General features: G+C 42.4%; 2 protein-coding genes and 1 long non-coding RNA gene across 9 annotated transcripts; 2 read left to right on the top strand and 1 right to left on the bottom strand.

Moving 5' to 3' along the window:
• LOC108878214 (uncharacterized) lies at positions 1-3,774 on the top strand. The gene is made up of 7 exons (XR_001960204.2): positions 1-116; positions 260-378; positions 707-770; positions 861-940; positions 1,214-1,435; positions 1,531-1,689; positions 3,641-3,774. It is a non-coding gene; the product is annotated as an uncharacterized LOC108878214 (long non-coding RNA).
• On the bottom strand, positions 1,730-8,657 carry iqcd (IQ motif containing D). Of its 7 annotated transcripts, none has more exons than XM_051075158.1 (6): positions 5,035-5,242; positions 4,374-4,585; positions 3,612-4,248; positions 3,248-3,466; positions 3,084-3,155; positions 1,730-2,610 (listed from the first exon to the last, which is right to left on the bottom strand). In XM_051075158.1, the coding sequence occupies exons 3-6, from the start codon at positions 4,245-4,247 to the stop codon at positions 2,332-2,334; spliced, it is 1,206 nt and encodes a 401-aa protein (XP_050931115.1). In that variant the 5' UTR covers position 4,248; positions 4,374-4,585; positions 5,035-5,242; the 3' UTR covers positions 1,730-2,331. The 7 variants fall into 7 exon arrangements, with proteins under 7 accessions (XP_050931115.1, XP_018524185.1, XP_018524187.1 ...); XM_018668669.2 differs by having other exon boundaries at positions 4,536-4,585; XM_018668671.2 differs by having other exon boundaries at positions 4,558-4,585.
• On the top strand, positions 5,342-15,976 carry tpcn1 (two pore segment channel 1). Its single transcript, XM_018668664.2, has 26 exons — positions 5,342-6,000; positions 8,752-8,888; positions 9,477-9,653; positions 10,153-10,266; positions 10,356-10,486; positions 10,989-11,077; positions 11,222-11,256; positions 11,398-11,456; positions 11,632-11,731; positions 11,933-12,049; positions 12,157-12,281; positions 12,366-12,414; positions 12,520-12,583; positions 12,674-12,718; positions 12,820-12,876; positions 12,964-13,017; positions 13,147-13,219; positions 13,435-13,542; positions 13,658-13,819; positions 13,916-14,031; positions 14,124-14,170; positions 14,283-14,351; positions 14,453-14,552; positions 14,805-14,944; positions 15,034-15,114; positions 15,207-15,976. The coding sequence occupies exons 1-26, from the start codon at positions 5,910-5,912 to the stop codon at positions 15,348-15,350; spliced, it is 2,484 nt and encodes an 827-aa protein (XP_018524180.1). The 5' UTR covers positions 5,342-5,909; the 3' UTR covers positions 15,351-15,976.
• Positions 15,977-15,994: the final 18 nt, after the last annotated feature.

The raw sequence follows: 15,994 nt of genomic DNA, 5'->3' as shown, positions 1-15,994 counted from the left end.
GAGGGGGCGAACACTAGAGCCGCATGCTCACAAACAATTTGAAAGCCAACAGCGAGAATAAGAGGAAGAATTAAAACTTCAAGATCGGGTCTCGTGAAGTCTGTTTACAAAGAGTGGTGAGTCTTTCCAAATGCATCGGAGAGGTGCAGGTTTCACAGTGAGTTTATGTGGCGCGGTTCTCCCCGTCTGAGCGTGTGAAACTCAGCCAGAATCAATCCGAGCGATCAATGTTAATAAGTTTCTGCTTGTGTGTGAACAGGAGGCTGCCTGCGGGGGTCAGCTGTGTGATGACAGAGAAACCTGACATGAGCGTTGAACCTCTTTGAATCACTGCAGAAACACCGAGAGGACGAACATCTTAAGGCAGTGATAGCGCAGGTGAGGGATTGGCTAAAAGTTTTGTTTTTTAGTGCTTTATTTTGAAGGCTTTGGGGTAAGGAGGTTACTATTAGGAGAGCAAAATAGCCTACATAAAGAAAAAAAGAATCATAATACACCTTCAGCTCAATTTAAAAAACCTTTACTCACTAAATTTTCATCTATGTGTGTAAAATTTGGCAATTAAGAAAATAAGATGAATAACAATAATAAAGCCTCGATCTTCCTTTTGGTAACCAAAAATACCAAAGAAAACATCTCTCAAAGACTTTTGAGAACTATGTTTTTCAGGAAACTTTTGTTTGCTGTGTGTGTTTTTATGTTGAAGTTGGAGAGTCTGCCACAGTCCATGGAAAAGTTGTAGGAGTTGGAATTTACACGTGTCTCAAAAGGTATGGTTGGCACATTTTACACACAGCATTGCATTTCAGTTTCAAGGCTGGAACTAGGGCACTAAAATCCCTCTTTCTGCTTCTGTGGAGGATGAAGATGCTGATCAAGTTGTTGAGAAAGCGGAGAGGGAGAGGAGAGAGGTTCTTCAAAAGGACGAGGAGATACTGAGGTTAGAGGAGGAGGAGGCTGAACTTGTGAATTGGTGGCATAACTCATCTTTTTCCTGATCTCAATGGCTTCCCTCACACAGCCCCTTTGGTATTTTGTAACTGAAAAGTTTCACTGAGGGTCTAGAGCTCTTGTCCATTGGAAATTGCTTAGTCGTGATGGCAAGCTGTCTTAGATCTTGATTTGCCATAAAAGATGATGGAAAACAACAATGTTTTTAGGAGATGATGAAGTTTAACTTCAGGGCTACATCTTTAATGAGTTTGTGTTACAGTTTGCAGATGTGGATTCGCTTGCGAATCATTTGGAGAGTCAGTTCCTCTTGAGAGACCGGCTCCTTCAGAGGGAGCGAGAGAAGCTGGAGCAGGTCGACCAGCTGAGAAAAACATTGATGACACTGGAGGACGAGCAGCACTTGTTTCTGCTGCAAAAGAACAACGAACTGTCCCAGCTGCAGACCGAGCTGGAGGAGGCACTAGCTGAAGCTCTAACCTGGGTACCACACACAATCCTGAGTCAAAGTCTGATGATAGAGAATATAGACCAGATCTGTCCTCTGTATGAAATTCACTTGTCTCTGTCTTCACACAGGAAAGGAAGTAGAGCCACATTCAGGAAACTGCTGCAAAGAAAACACTCTTACTGGGACAGATCAAGATGGCGACCCTCAACCTCTATGAAATGACAGGTGGCACGTTAGAAGGAGAGGAAGGTGTTGATATAAATGACACGGAGAAACATCTGGACAAGGTGTGTACCCTGACAGAGCAGAGACAGTGACAAACAGCCAGAGCAACAGAAAATGATCATGCTAACAAACTGAACTTTTAGACCCATGTGACTAATCAAAGACACATTTTTAAAATATAGTGCATGCTGGGAAGTATGCTAACAACCTAGCACATAATGAGTTTAATAAGAGGTCAGTGTGACATTCATTTAGCTCGTTGTTGTAATGAACAGGGGTTGATCTAAAATGGTTCTGATATTGGAAACTAAACACTTTAAGTTGACTTGTTTTAACTTGAAAAATACTGTTTATCTAGTATCATCATCATCAAGTGACTTTATACTGGTGGTGGTTCAATCCCTGGCTCCTGCTGTCTGCGTGACAGCTAAATGAATGTAATGTAATGTAGGTAATTGATCATTTAGAATACAAAAGCCTGTACTGTCACCCTGTGGCCATTAAAGAAAACAGCAGCTGGTATACCCAGTAAGTTCTGTAGTTCACACAAATAGCAAACACTAGATTAAAACATAAAAGACTTTATTGAAAAACTAGATAAAACTGACAAGCACACTGAGGCTTTTTATCATCCAAAAACATTCATGCTGTACAGGTAGACAGTGTGTCTGTGTAGCACCACTGCGATGAAACCAGGCAATGGTTCATTTTTTCTTGCCTTTCCCTTTTTTGGCCTTCTTGCTTTTGCCCTTGTTCTTTAAGGCCTTGCGAATGCTGTAGCCTCTCCACCAGGCTTGGGCGAAAATAGCAGCTTTGGTCTTCAGCTCCAGCTCCTTCATCTCCTTCTGTCTCTTCTCCTCTGCCAGCCGACGCTTCTCCTGGATCTGCTTGTACTCCACCTCTAGGACAGAAAAGGGTTTCTCCAGACTCCTCAGCTGCTCCTCCTCCATCTCATAATCATTTTCATTCAGCTCCAGGTCAGCCTGAGAGAGGGCATGGTGGCAGGTGTTGAGGGGTGTATGGATGGAAAGATGGCGATGGGTAGCAAAGAAAAATGAGGACAAAAGAATTTAGATGAGCAATGTGACCAAAAAAATAAGTGTTACTAAACATTGATCCCATTTATCTATTTATAAATCTAGAAAGGACTAATCTATTGGATAAGGAGGTATAAATTAAAGACATGCTAAAACCAGACTGGAATTTGCTTAAACCAGTTAAATAGTCTGTCTGTTATTCTGTTACACATTGATCTCAAGTGTTAATGCATCTGTCCTGGATGCCAGATCAAACTCCATTAGCTGATGAAAACTAAGAAATGCAGTTGAAGGCTCTGGAAAAAAAAAAAACTAGTAAATGGACCCTGTGTGAAGATATTTTGTCAAACTACTTTACCTGAAGTCAAGAGTATATACAATCATTTTTGGGGGGCACTTTATGATGTCTGAGTATATACCTGTTTTTCTTCCATTTCATCGTCAAAATTTTTGATCAAGTATTCAATTTCTGTCTCCACTTTTTCGTTTTTCTGCCAAGGAAGAAAAACAGTATCAGCTGCCGTTTTAATGAAAACTAAATATGTTACCCCCAATGAAATATGAATGAACAAAGTAAACGTACCTCTTGGAGTGCTCTCTCTGTCTGTCTGTTTTCAAGCATTAAATTCTTGAGCTGAAGGTTCAGTCGATCAATTTCCTGTTGCATACTGGCCTGTTTCTTTGATATGTTCACATGTGACTGGCACTGCTTATCTGCCATTTGTGACATACTCGCCACTTCAACGTTGGCCCCTTGCATATAACGCTGCATATTTTCAATGTTAATTTTTTTCTGAGCAATCTGTGATACAAACAGAAAGATGGGAGAGGTGAGATTGGAAAGAGGTCAAGAGGAGAGGATTTGCTGAAATTCTTTGTTACACATGTCGCAGACTAGACGCTTGTAAGTGAAGGTTCCTTTTTCATAGTGCAGTCTGATGTCTCACCATTTCATCTTTTTCCTTCTTGGATTTAGCTACTACTTCCTCCTCCTTAGCGATGACCTTCAGTTCGTCGGCAGGGGATGGAGACGTCGGCCTGTAGAGGATCAACTGTAGCTCTTCATCTGGACTGGTCAGCAACTTTTCTACTATATGACCGTGAAACATCTTAAGCCCTCTTATTAGTTTGAGCTCACTTTCCCCTACTTGCATATCTAGCTCTGCCCTCAAGCCAGAAATGGCATCAGGATGCGCTCTGAAAAGCCTGAGCAGATCCCTGACAGAGTTCATGACGTCCCTCTCAAGCTGGGCTCTTGCGCTCTTCCTTGATTCTCCATCTTCTCCCTCTGACTCCTGCTTGACACCTTCTAGTGTCTCCAATCTTTCACTTAGCAGCTGATGCTCTTGAAGTGCCCCACTCAACTCCTCGTCCACAACACTAGACACACTCTTTAAGCGGAGGATAGCAGACAGGGATACTGCAATCTCGATTTGACTAATGCAGTTTTCCAGTATCCTTGAGAGGCGCTGAGCATCAACAGAGAGCAGCCTTTTCTGTGGCGTGTCATGGTTCCTTAGAGCATCCTCTGATCTGGTTTTTGCCTTTTTCTTTGCCAACACTGTTGCCCTTTTTGCAGACATACTGGATGGTAGGAAAAGAGTAAACTATGACAAAAAACAAACAAAAAACCCTAATGCTGTAAAATGTGTATATGTTACATGTAAACGTGTATTTGTCTATATTGGCTTACAATATTATCCACGTACCTATAGTTACTTTGTTTGTATAGCTACTTTCTTTTCTATAGAGGTAGTACTTTTTTACTTGTGCCTCATGACTTCATTGTACCCAGTGATGTGTGATCAGAGTTGGACACCAGAAAGCTGTTTTCAAATTCTGCTTAATGTGCACAAGTGTGATGTAGAAACCTGAAGTCTGAGCTGCACCTACGTGGTCCTTCAGTGATGTGCTGCACGTCCTGTATGGAGTAGTTACACATTTGACATGAAAGATAACTGCATATTTATAGACATGAATTCTGGACCTTTCGATGAGGCGTGGGGCATATATGTCATCTCAAGAATTTCTAATCAATAATTGAACTTTATTTAGGGAAAAACCTGTCAGATACAAATTATTATTCAAAGCAGAGTATTTTGAACATGCAGGGAGGAGATCTTTAATCGTTTCATCTTGTGACCCCCGTCAGGGTCCTGACACCTTTGGCGTTCATTAGCGTTCAGATTACGACGTGATTATGTTATGACAGCAACAGTCTATACATTCCCGTTTTTTTTTCTTTTTTACTCAGTGTCATTTCCTAGTGTTTATTTTTTCTTACGGAGTAGGACAGCAAGTTTCATAGACTGTATATAAAAAGGTTAGTTTAGATGAAGGCGTGTTAATGAGGTGTGATGAGTTACATACCTGTTGACTCGAATGTTGGTCGCAAGCAGAAAATATTGTTTACATTTTCTTTTCTCTGTTGCTAGGATACCGGTGCAGCTGATTTTATCAAATCACCGGCCTACACTGCGAATAGCTTATGATGCAGAAAATAAATGCATGTATATTTGAGTATTTTAATTAAATAACTGAATGAATAAATATATGTGATAGTCCTCTATTAAAATGGTTTTACACCACTGTCGAAGAGCCTCTGACTTTTATTTTGAAAATTTGGCAACGGTCGCCGAACCTGCCGTGAATTGCTTCAGTGTCGCGAAAGTTTGTTGATGTAGCGGTAGCCACAGTGTTTGTCTGTGGAGCTTTTGTGAAGTGAGGTATTGTCCCTTGCGGAAATATTACTGTAGATGTAAATTTGGTGTACTAAGGTACTGGTAAAATGTTACCAGAAAGCGCCCAGCATCTGTTATCCAGCAGAAAGCCCGGTGTGCGGTGACGATGCCGTGATGGACACAGACGGACTGTCTCAGCCTGTTAGCCGGGGTGACAGAAAACCAGTTGATTCGGTGACAGATGTCATCTGTGACAAGACAAAGACCAAGTCTGAAACCAACAGGCCTTGCCCGCTTCACACAACTTGAAGCCTGCTAGTTCCTGTGTCGCATGTCTCAACAGAGACATTTTTATCGTAGCCGTCATCTCAGTTAGCACAGCGAAGAAGTACTCGGTTGATTAGCCAACAGGTTAACATTGCAGTTGTGAGTGCCCAAGATGTGCAGTTGTCTTGCGGCTTGCAGAATAAACCGTGCATATATTTAGGTAGTAGGTTGCTTGCCTTATCTCACAACTGATCGTTAGCAAATCGAGGCTGGTTGCAGCCTGTTTTGTCTGCTAGTATGGAGTCTGACGACGATGTGCCTCTCATCTTAACCTGGGACGAAGCAAACAGCGGTCTGCTCAACGAGGAGACTGAGAGAGGAGATGAGAGTAAGTTTGTACTGTGATACACTCACCTTCAACCTTAATAGAGTCATGTATGTACACTGTGTATGTATCGCTAGGCCAATGACCGTGGAAATGTTGGTGCTGCATGTCAAGGCATGGTATTAGAGCTAAAGCAAAAAACGCACCCAGGAGCTAAAAGTAATGCAGTCATACACAACGGTCCTGCAATGAATCCTACCATAAAGAAGTTATGATGTTCAAACTATGTCTGAGAGGTGTTGGTTCAGCATTTCAGTATACTGGAAGCGCTTTCTAATTTTTAGTTCACTATTATTGACAAAATGGCATGGACAAAATATTAGATTCAACATCTCAAACAACTACAGTCTCCAAAATGACATAAAGTTACTGTCTCCTCAAATTTGAGGAGACATGTAAACTTTCATTTTATACTTTAACTCACATAAATGTCTGTGTGTGTGTGTGTGTGTGTGTGTGTGTGTGTGTGTGTGTTTTAGAATGTTACTGTTACCTGAGTGGTGATGCCTTTTTTTGCATGTCTGTTTATAGTATTGTAAATAAGTGTAGTTGTTTGTTTTGAGATATGAAGTTAGTGCTCATCTACTTACCAGGTTTGCACTGGTGCAGTCTGAAGCCCTTTAATGTTGTTGACAGTCAACTGCATACATGCTGCACGTCCAGGCCACACTGCTTTAATGGAGAAAAGAGATTGTCCACCAGCCTCTGCGATCACGTGTGTGTGCGCAGTATGTATGGGTATCCATGCATCCACTCAACATAGTAATCCTGCTCCCTTTGTATTCCTCACATATAAGCTACAAAATGACCCGTCAGAGAAACTGCTTGCCTCAGCAGACCGTGCACCCCTCAGCCCCTCCCTGTTGCTCATGGGCAGCATGCGTGTGCGTTATGTGTGTGAATGTCTGTAGCCTGTGTGTTAAGTGTGTCTGTGTGTGTGAGAGCTCACTGGATCATTTTCTCTGGCTCTGGAGGTGAACAGGAAGAGCAGAGTTTCTTTCCTCTGGATATTTGGGAGTGGTGGACAAGGAGGACTGTTCTTGCTGATTGCTGTTGGAGCTTTCTGTAGAGAGAGGGAGTTTGAACCTGGACACTGAGAAAGAAGGCTTCACTGTATCACCTCAGTGACAAATCACATGCTTGGATAGAAGTTTGGAGTTTAGTTCTATTGCTGGTTGTCACTGGTCAGGACCCTACAGACCACCTCAGAACTAGATTTTATTTGTTTTTTTCCTGGGAGAAACAGTCATGACCGCTGAGTCTGTTTGTGTTTCTGTGAGCCTGACCCAACTGTTTTATTGAGTGGGAGCTCCAAACATGTTATTGTTCTCAAACAAATGAGGGGTTGGAATGGCACACGGCGGACACCGGGTGTACTCCTGTCAGGATAACAGCCAGGCTGCTGCTGGACTGGAGTTTGATCTTCACACTTCAGCTCAATCTGCTGTGGTCATGTTGGACAGGAAACTTCTGTGACTGCATTTCTGAGACTCATATGGTCTCCACTACGTTTTTATTCCAAGGAGCTGTGCCTGAAGCAGAAACATGTGATGTACAGTGTGTGGGAAGATCACCCAGATAGACTCAAACAGGACTAGAATATGCAGCTGCAGAAAGACACATGGAGGGACTTCTTATTCTTCAAGAAAGAAACTGCGATTTATATTCATGAGAAATCCTGCTTGGTCCTATACATGAATTATTAGGAGATGATGAGTTGATCTGGATTTCATTTTTTACTATTGTACTTTTGAATTCATTTTGTAGACAATGGAGGTTTAAGAAAAAAGTTCTGTTTATGTCTTTTCAGAAGTAGTAATTTCCTAATTCTCTATCACATCCTACAATGGCGTGGTGTTGTCACACTGCTGTTAGATGTCTCAATGTCTTCCTTGTCTTCTGAAGTTAGTCATGCTGCGTGTTGTAGTGCTGGATTAATTCCTCCTGTGGTTTATTGTCTTGTGTCTGTATCCTGTCTGAGGCAGGAAGGAGACGTAACAGGCAATGTGACATCAGTGCAAACACGGCACTTTCTTACTTACTGACAGCGCTCGGTCCAAAGTTCAAACTCTGCTGCTAAAACAGGGGGTAATTTATTGTGCAAGTGTTTCAAGTCGCATTTAAGCAACTGGCTGTCAAAGACATACTGAACGTTAGTAAGCACGGTCACTTGTTTTGAGTGGTGTTCAGTCTCCAGTGTCTCTTTTATCCCCCAAACTTGGCCCTGGATATTTCTGGATCTGTGAGGACTTGCATTGGGGCTCCACTTGTGACTGCGTTTCTGGAGTTTGCATCAGGCTTGAGAGGAATGTTTGGCCATCTGTATCTCCAGATGTGTGTGGATGCTGGACCAAGACCAGCATACTGTCATTGACACACACACACATCCACACATACACTTACTTGTGTGGTGGACTTCAGGGACACTTAAAACATCCACACAATTGAGGCACACAGGCAAATCCAGACTGATCAATGGAGTGCTTATGTGGGCAGGCAGCTGGTTTCCATGAAGATCAGACAAATAACGAGAGTCCAGTAGTGATCTCCTCCTATGCCTCACAGTTAGAACTAGACTGCATTGGTAGGTGCATACTCCTCTATGCACTCTGTGTGTGTGTGTGAGACCTCATATATGGTGATACAAAAAGAATAAGCATGGAAGTGAAAAGACAAGCTAATTTTAGTTCCCATTTGTTGTACCTTTCTGCATAAATAAGGGCAGTACACTGACACTTGGGTGTTTTCTTCCAGATGGACGTGGAGGCAATTATGACATAGTGAACAATGCTGTGATCTCAACTCCTGGGCCACAAAACTACAGAGCCCAAAATGTGTCATTACGGCAAAGCTGGGAGATGAACTACCAAGAGGCAGCCATCTACCTGCAGGTACAGAGCAAGTGGAACTGAGTTCACATGATCATGATAGTTTTTATTACACCTGTATTACTCGTAGATGATTAAACCTTGTGCTCTGTCAACAGGCTATATTTACATCATGAACAGCTGTAGGAAGTAATAACCTGTTAATGTACAAGGAACTGGAAATTGCAGAAGAGGGACGATAAGGAATTTCTTATCAAGTGCAAGAAACTGGCAAAGTAGTTGTTCCTAAACTTTTTCTGTAATGCTCCCTTTTTGGAAGCGGAAAAATTGACTTGTCATGGCGAGAAAGGCACAGGTGGAACGAACAATATTAGTAATGGCTCTGATCCTGCAATTAATCAAATGAAGCAGTTACTAATGCTATCAGTTACACCTGTGTTTGTCAAGTCAAACATGACTGCCGTGAAAAAGTCTTAAACTCGAGATTCACTGCCTCGTCATACCAATATGTCAGATTTAACTTCTGCTGATTCAGTGTGTTTCAGAGTGTTACCACAGGTACTGCATCAGTTTAATCTGGAAGAAACACAATATTTCAAATACTCATGCTCAGTATGTGGCATATATGCATCTTTTGAATTTCATAAACAGGAAGGGGAGAACAATGATAAGTTCTTCACCCACCCACGAAACCCGAAGGCGCTGGCGGCGTACCTGTTTGCCCACAACCACCTGTTCTACATGATGGAGCTGCTGACAGGCCTGCTGCTGATGATGCTGTCGCTGTGCGAAGCTCCCGCTGTGCCCTCGCTGCGCCTGGATGTCTACGTGAGTGAACGTACATACACGTTAACACAAGATTGTACACACAGATTCCTGTAAAAAGCTCTGTTGGGGATTTTTCAGTGAATAAAGGGAAAAACAATACACAGATAGTGTTAATGTCCTTTGAGGTAAATTGTACTGTGGAGGAAAGAAGCCACAACAGAACAAGTCTGTTCCTGTCTTGCATTCAGTGGTCCCTGACATGTCGGTGCTAAAGTGTATTTATAGCCAGCAAACAACCTACCTGCCCCTTCAGCTCACACATATACTAACAAGTTGGCAGTTTTTTTACATACTTGAAAAGCTCTTGTTAGATAAGACCAGACAGAGCTGCAGCTCTCCCAGGAAAAAACAAAGATTAAGAGCCTGGGAAACTTGCTGTTCATAAAGTCACACAACTACAAGTCTCTTTAAATGATAACATACAAAGTAATATAAAAAGAAATCATTACAACATTCAGAAATGATCATAACAGCTCCTGTGTCTGTGATAACTCTGCAGGTCCATGCCACTCTGGAGCTCTTGGCTTTGGTTATGGTGGCTTTTGAGCTATGCATGAAACTCCGTTGGTTAGGCTTCCACACCTTCATACGACACAAGAGGACCATGGTGAAGGTAACTCGTGAGCGATGGATACTTTCTGTTGGCATTAATCCAGCTTCTATTCCTGCATATCGCTCACGATGTCTCTTCTCCTTGTGCAGACGTGTGTGTTGCTGCTACAGTTCGTGGAGGCCATAGTGGTTCTGATCAGACAGACGTCTCACGTGCGAGTGACCAGAGCTCTGAGGCCTATATTCCTGGTGGACTGTAGATATTGTGGTGCTGTGCGCAGGTACACAATGACTTAAACAAACACACACACCACACGCAAAGTGGACACAGAATAGAAATTTCAGCTTCCTCAAATGAAAAGGTTTTGTAACAACCCACACCGAGTATCCCTCTGAAAATGAAAGAAAAATGGCGACACAACACTGAGAGCTTGCAAGGCCAAACAAAATCTAGCAAGCTGCATTTGACTCCAGAACATCCACTGAGAATTCACAGAGGTGTTTCTTGACCGCGTCTTCTTTTGGTGCTTCTATAATGACCAGTGTCTGAAATTTTCAAAGCCCACTCATAAAGACTTTAAAAAAATGTTTGCATTAATGTGATAGTTGTAAAACGTCTTTCAAAGATTCCATGTATTGCTCATTTAAATTTGGTTTTAATGTTGCCACCTTGCGATTCAGTTACCTCATAGCTTATGTGCTTTTTTAATCCTTGAATATGCAGACACCACTGATGTAACTGTTAAACACCCTCATCACTGACAGTTTCTTTCATTCAATCAGAAACTTGCGTCAGATCTTCCAGTCCCTCCCACCTTTTATTGACATCCTCCTGCTGCTGCTTTTCTTCATGGTCATATTCGCTATCTTGGGTAAGAACACAGAGTAATTAAATGTATCTTACATAAATGCTGCTGCTTCTTTCTGCCCTCTTTAATAGTTACAGATGAAGCAGATACTGTGTTTAGAGGGGATCTGCTTTTCTCTTACTCTGACTTGCTTTTCGTCTCATCCAGGTTTCTGCCTCTTCTCTCCAAACACTGCTGACCCGGTACGTTGAGTCTGTAGTCTGTCTGACATTAATTTGTTTGAGTTATGTAAGTCTTGGGACTCGGGTGGTTCCTCTTTCTTCTTCAGTGTTGTCTCTGTTGTGGTCAGATTTCCTGACTCAAACCCTCTCCTCTCCCCGCAGTACTTCAACACTCTGGAGAACAGCCTCGTCAGTCTGTTTGTCCTGCTCACCACAGCAAAGTAAGCACACCAACACACACAATACTGCTCAGTTATTTTTTTTTTTTACACACATGGCATGCAAGTGGTACTTCCTTCTTTTAGAGCTCGCCATGATTTTTTTTTCCGTCCACTGTGTGTGTTTCATGATTCCATAGATTTCATTTTGTATCACCTGGCTTCCTCTCTCTTGTAGTTTCCCTGATGTGATGATGCCAGCGTACTCCAAGAACCGCTGGTCCTGTGTCTTCTTCATTGTTTACCTCTCCATAGAGCTCTACTTCATCATGAACTTGGTATAAATAGCCTTGTTTTCACCACTTCTAAAATGTCTAGCCTGATGTGTTTGCGCAACAGCTGCGCCTGCCTGTGCCAACTTGCATATAAGAAATATTGTCATTGAGTCCTGTTGAAAGCAGACTTGGCCAGCAGTTAGTCCTTTTTACATGATCACTCATCAAACTCACTACACTGTCATTTTCTCTGTCCCTCTCCAGCTCCTGGCAGTCGTCTTTGATACGTTTAATGATGTTGAGAAGATGAAGTTTAAATCTCTTTTGCTGCACAAACGCTCTGCTATTGACCATGCCTTCCAGCTGTTAGTTAGCCGGCAGGTATGACCTCACTCTTCTATGTGGTGTAATGCGTATTTGGTGCACATGATTCATTTTAGAAAGCACTCACTGCAGCTGTGCTTGTGTCGTTGGTGTTTTCTCTCCAGAGGCCGATGGGTGTGTCGCTGAAACAGTTCGATGGCCTGATGCGTTTTTATAGACCACGAATGTCTGCAAGAGACCGCTTCCTCACATATAAAGCTCTTAATACTTCAGGGGCCCCTATGCTTAGGTAACTGCCTGACACACACTTTTTTTTTTCACTTAATACCCTCATGAATTTAATTGCACAATTACATTTTCATGTCTGTTATAGTCTGCAGGACTTTTATAAGTTCTATGAAGTCACTGGCCTTAAATGGAAGGTACGTAGCTTTGCATTTGTACTGTGTAGTTAACATTAACTCTTTTGACCTCTTTTTGCTGTTTTTTTTAAACATACATGTGTTGTGTATGTGTGTGTTATTTAGGCTCGACGCAGTGGAGAACATTGGTTTGATGACCTCCCACACACGACCTTCCTCATTTTCAAAGGCAAGTTCTCTGTTTTCTCTTCTTTTGGTTATTAGACTAAACCAATCTCTCATTTCCTTATTCTCTGTGCTTTCTTCTCTGTTCTATTAGGGATCAACCTGCTGGTGAAGTCTAAGGCCTTCCAGTATGCCATGTGTAAGTGTAATCATTTACATTCTCCCAGCCGTCCTTGCAGATACCCGAGGCGGTCTCTCTCATCGTAATAAAACATTTTAACCTTTTTCTCCTGACTGCAGATGTGGTGGTGGCCATCAATGGTGTGTGGATCCTCGTGGAGACGTACACGCTGAATAGTAAGATCTCTCTTGATAACATGGGCACATGTGATGGAGGGACAGAGTGTTGCACCACAGGTGTCTCACATTCCTCTCATCCTGCAGGTGGATATTCCTGGTCCAGATTCGTTCCCTGGAGTTACATTGTTTTCCTGACCAGTGAGTGGGCCGCATTCATAACTCATAACAGTTTCATATGCTGTAAAACTAGTCATAGGGGGCCTTATGAATCAATGACAGTTGTTTGATGTGCTAATATTAACTCTGCCTCTTTCCTTCCTGTTTTAGTTTATGGTGTAGAGGTGTTATTGAAAATAACAGGTTTGGGGCCGATGGCTTATTTCAGCTCTGGGTGGAATCTGTGAGTAACAACTGTGTTTTTTGATTGAAACATAAACTAATGCTGAATCCAAAACTAGTCTTTTGTAGTCCATTTGATGAAACTGATGCTGAGCACTCCAGAGTGCCTATTATTCAGTAATATTCAGTATTCTTAATAAACATCAGGCTCAACGTGAGTTGAATATATACCAAACACTAGTTCTGTATTTTTCCTTCCTTTGCTCGTCTCTGCAGGTTTGACTTCTCAGTGACAGTGTTTGCCTTCCTGGGCCTGATTGCTCTTGCCTTCGATATGGAACCATTTTACTTTATTGTAGTGCTCAGGCCACTTCAGCTGCTCCGGTGTGCTTTCATTTCTACTTTTTATAGATAAGAGCAGACAGTTTACATAAGGCACTGTTTATATTTCTCATTTCCTCCTCCTTACATTTAAACCTCTGCCTGTCGTCTCTCTCAGGCTGTTTAAGATAAAGCAGAGGTATCGTAATGTGTTGGACACCATGTTTGAGCTCTTCCCCAGGATGGCAAGTCTGGGGTTGACCTTAATCATCTTCTACTATTCCTTCGCTATTGTGGGAATGGAGTTCTTTGCAGATGTGGTTTATCCCAACTGCTGCAAGTGAGTCATGCTGCATTCTCAGTATGTGGATTTATTGGGTGTATTAGCATTAGTCATAAGAACAACTTGTCACTCCCTCAATTTATATTTTCTCAGCACCAGCACAGTGGCAGACTCCTACAGACAGATCAACATCACATATGGCAACAAAACGGTGTTGGAGGAAGGCTACTACTATCTCAATAACTTCAACAACATTCTCAGCAGCTTTGGTAAATCATCTCATTACAGGATAAGGATATTTTTATTATTGTCCACTTTTTTTTTAATGTGTAGATTCATTTCTTGTCTTGTGTTTCTGCAGTGACTCTGTTTGAACTGACTGTGGTCAACAACTGGTACATCACCATGGTAAGATTGAGTCATTTTATCTGAGCCGTCTGTCATCAGTCTCCACTCTTCAGTCTTGTTATTGATCAGTAGGTGTCGCTGTTTGACCGCCGGTGTGTTCACTCTCCAACAGGAAGGAGTCACCTCTATGACAAGCCACTGGAGCCGACTGTACTTCATGACCTTTTATATAGTTACCATGGTGAGGCCTGTGTGGGCACATGAGTGTCTGTGAAAGTGTACACCACGTTTTTGCCTTTTTCTGTGCATGTGTGTGACATATTTTGCCTGTGCCCTCTACAGGTGGTGATGACCATCATTGTGGCGTTCATTCTGGATGCGTTTGTGTTTCGTATGAACTACAGCCGCAAGAACCGGCAAGAACCACTGGAGAACCCAGAGGGTGGGACTGAGTGTGTCTGTGTGTCTGTGTGTCTGTGTGTGTGTGTGTGTGTGTGTGTGTGTGTGTGTGTGTGTGTGTGTGTGCGTGTGCGCATATGTGCGTGCATTTGGGTGCGTGTGTAGATGTTGTGTAAAGACTAAATGTATTCTTGAATATTTGCACCATGATCAGATGAAATGCTTATTTGACTTTTTTAGCTGCCACTTCTGAGAATGAGAGCTCAACAAGTCATTTTAATTTCTGTGTGTGTAGATGAGAACGGGATTGTGTTTGAGGTAGAAGTGAGTCGAGATGAAGCTTTGGCCACTCTAGAGCTGTACAAACAGACGTGCCCAGGACTGTCCTCCCTCAGCTCTCTACAGGGAGTCCTACAAGCTATGGACAGGAGTGGGGTAAGAAAACACACACACATAATGAATTCTTTTTACTCTGCTCTTCACACAAAATCCCACTGACTAGTTTTCCCTCCTGTTTTGTTCAGCACCAGTCTCTGGTGTACCTAGGTCGCAGGTCTAGGACGAAGAGTGACCTCAGTATGAAAATGTACGAGGAAGAGATGCAGGTAAAAACCTGAAGGAATAATCCTGAACACCACCACAGCAGTTAGTCTGTCTTTCTTGACCTCCTGACCTTTTCTACGTCTTGTTTGTCCAGGAGTGGTATGCAGAGTATTCAAGGGAAAACCTGCCTCAACCAGACCAAAGCCTGGAGCCAGATTTGGACAGTCCCATCTCTGACCCGTCTCCCTTCCCAGAGCCTCAGCTCAACTCACAGACTGGACCTAACAGCATCAACTAACGCACAGTTTGCAAGCAGTACATGCACACCACCATCTCAGCGTTTTTTTTTTAATGCTAAGAAACCCCTCACTCTAGGTCGTCTCCAGTTGCCGGACACTTACCGTTTTGCCACAGTGGGAAACTTGTCCAGGGCCTTTCAGACTGATGTGAGAGTGAGATGAGTTAATCGTGGCTCCTCCCTGGGGCTGTCACGACAGACACAAGGACAGCAGTACAGGTTGGTTTGCTCAGACGGGAGCGTTGAGCGTTGCCTTTTTTTTTTTTTTTTGGCCCTTTCAAAGACTGCAGCAAATGTTATGAGGGAGCCTATACTACTACTACAGTATGTTGTGTATATGTACTGCTGTAGGCCTTTTGTGACTTCTTGTAAATCATGTAGTACTTAAACCTGATGCCTTAGTTTAATGGCTCATCTGATCAGTATTAACACAGACACTACTAAGTTCTCTAAAGACCAAAATATAAAGACTTACACTCCTTTTAGCTCAAATTAATTATGGTGTATCTCCTAACTAATGTCCCAACAGACTCAAAGTGTTTTACTTTTATATAACTTCCTATTCTGTAACGTATTTGAGTTAGTTAATGAGGGATTTTAATAAACTGTTCAAATTGTCAAGTGCATTTGACGTATTTTTGCTG

This window comes from Lates calcarifer, linkage group LG13 (genome assembly GCF_001640805.2).
Source record: "Lates calcarifer isolate ASB-BC8 linkage group LG13, TLL_Latcal_v3, whole genome shotgun sequence".
Lineage (NCBI taxonomy): Eukaryota > Metazoa > Chordata > Actinopteri > Centropomidae > Lates > Lates calcarifer.
The sequence above is the reverse complement of the archived record's forward strand: the minus strand, read 5'-3'. Positions and strand labels throughout refer to the sequence as shown.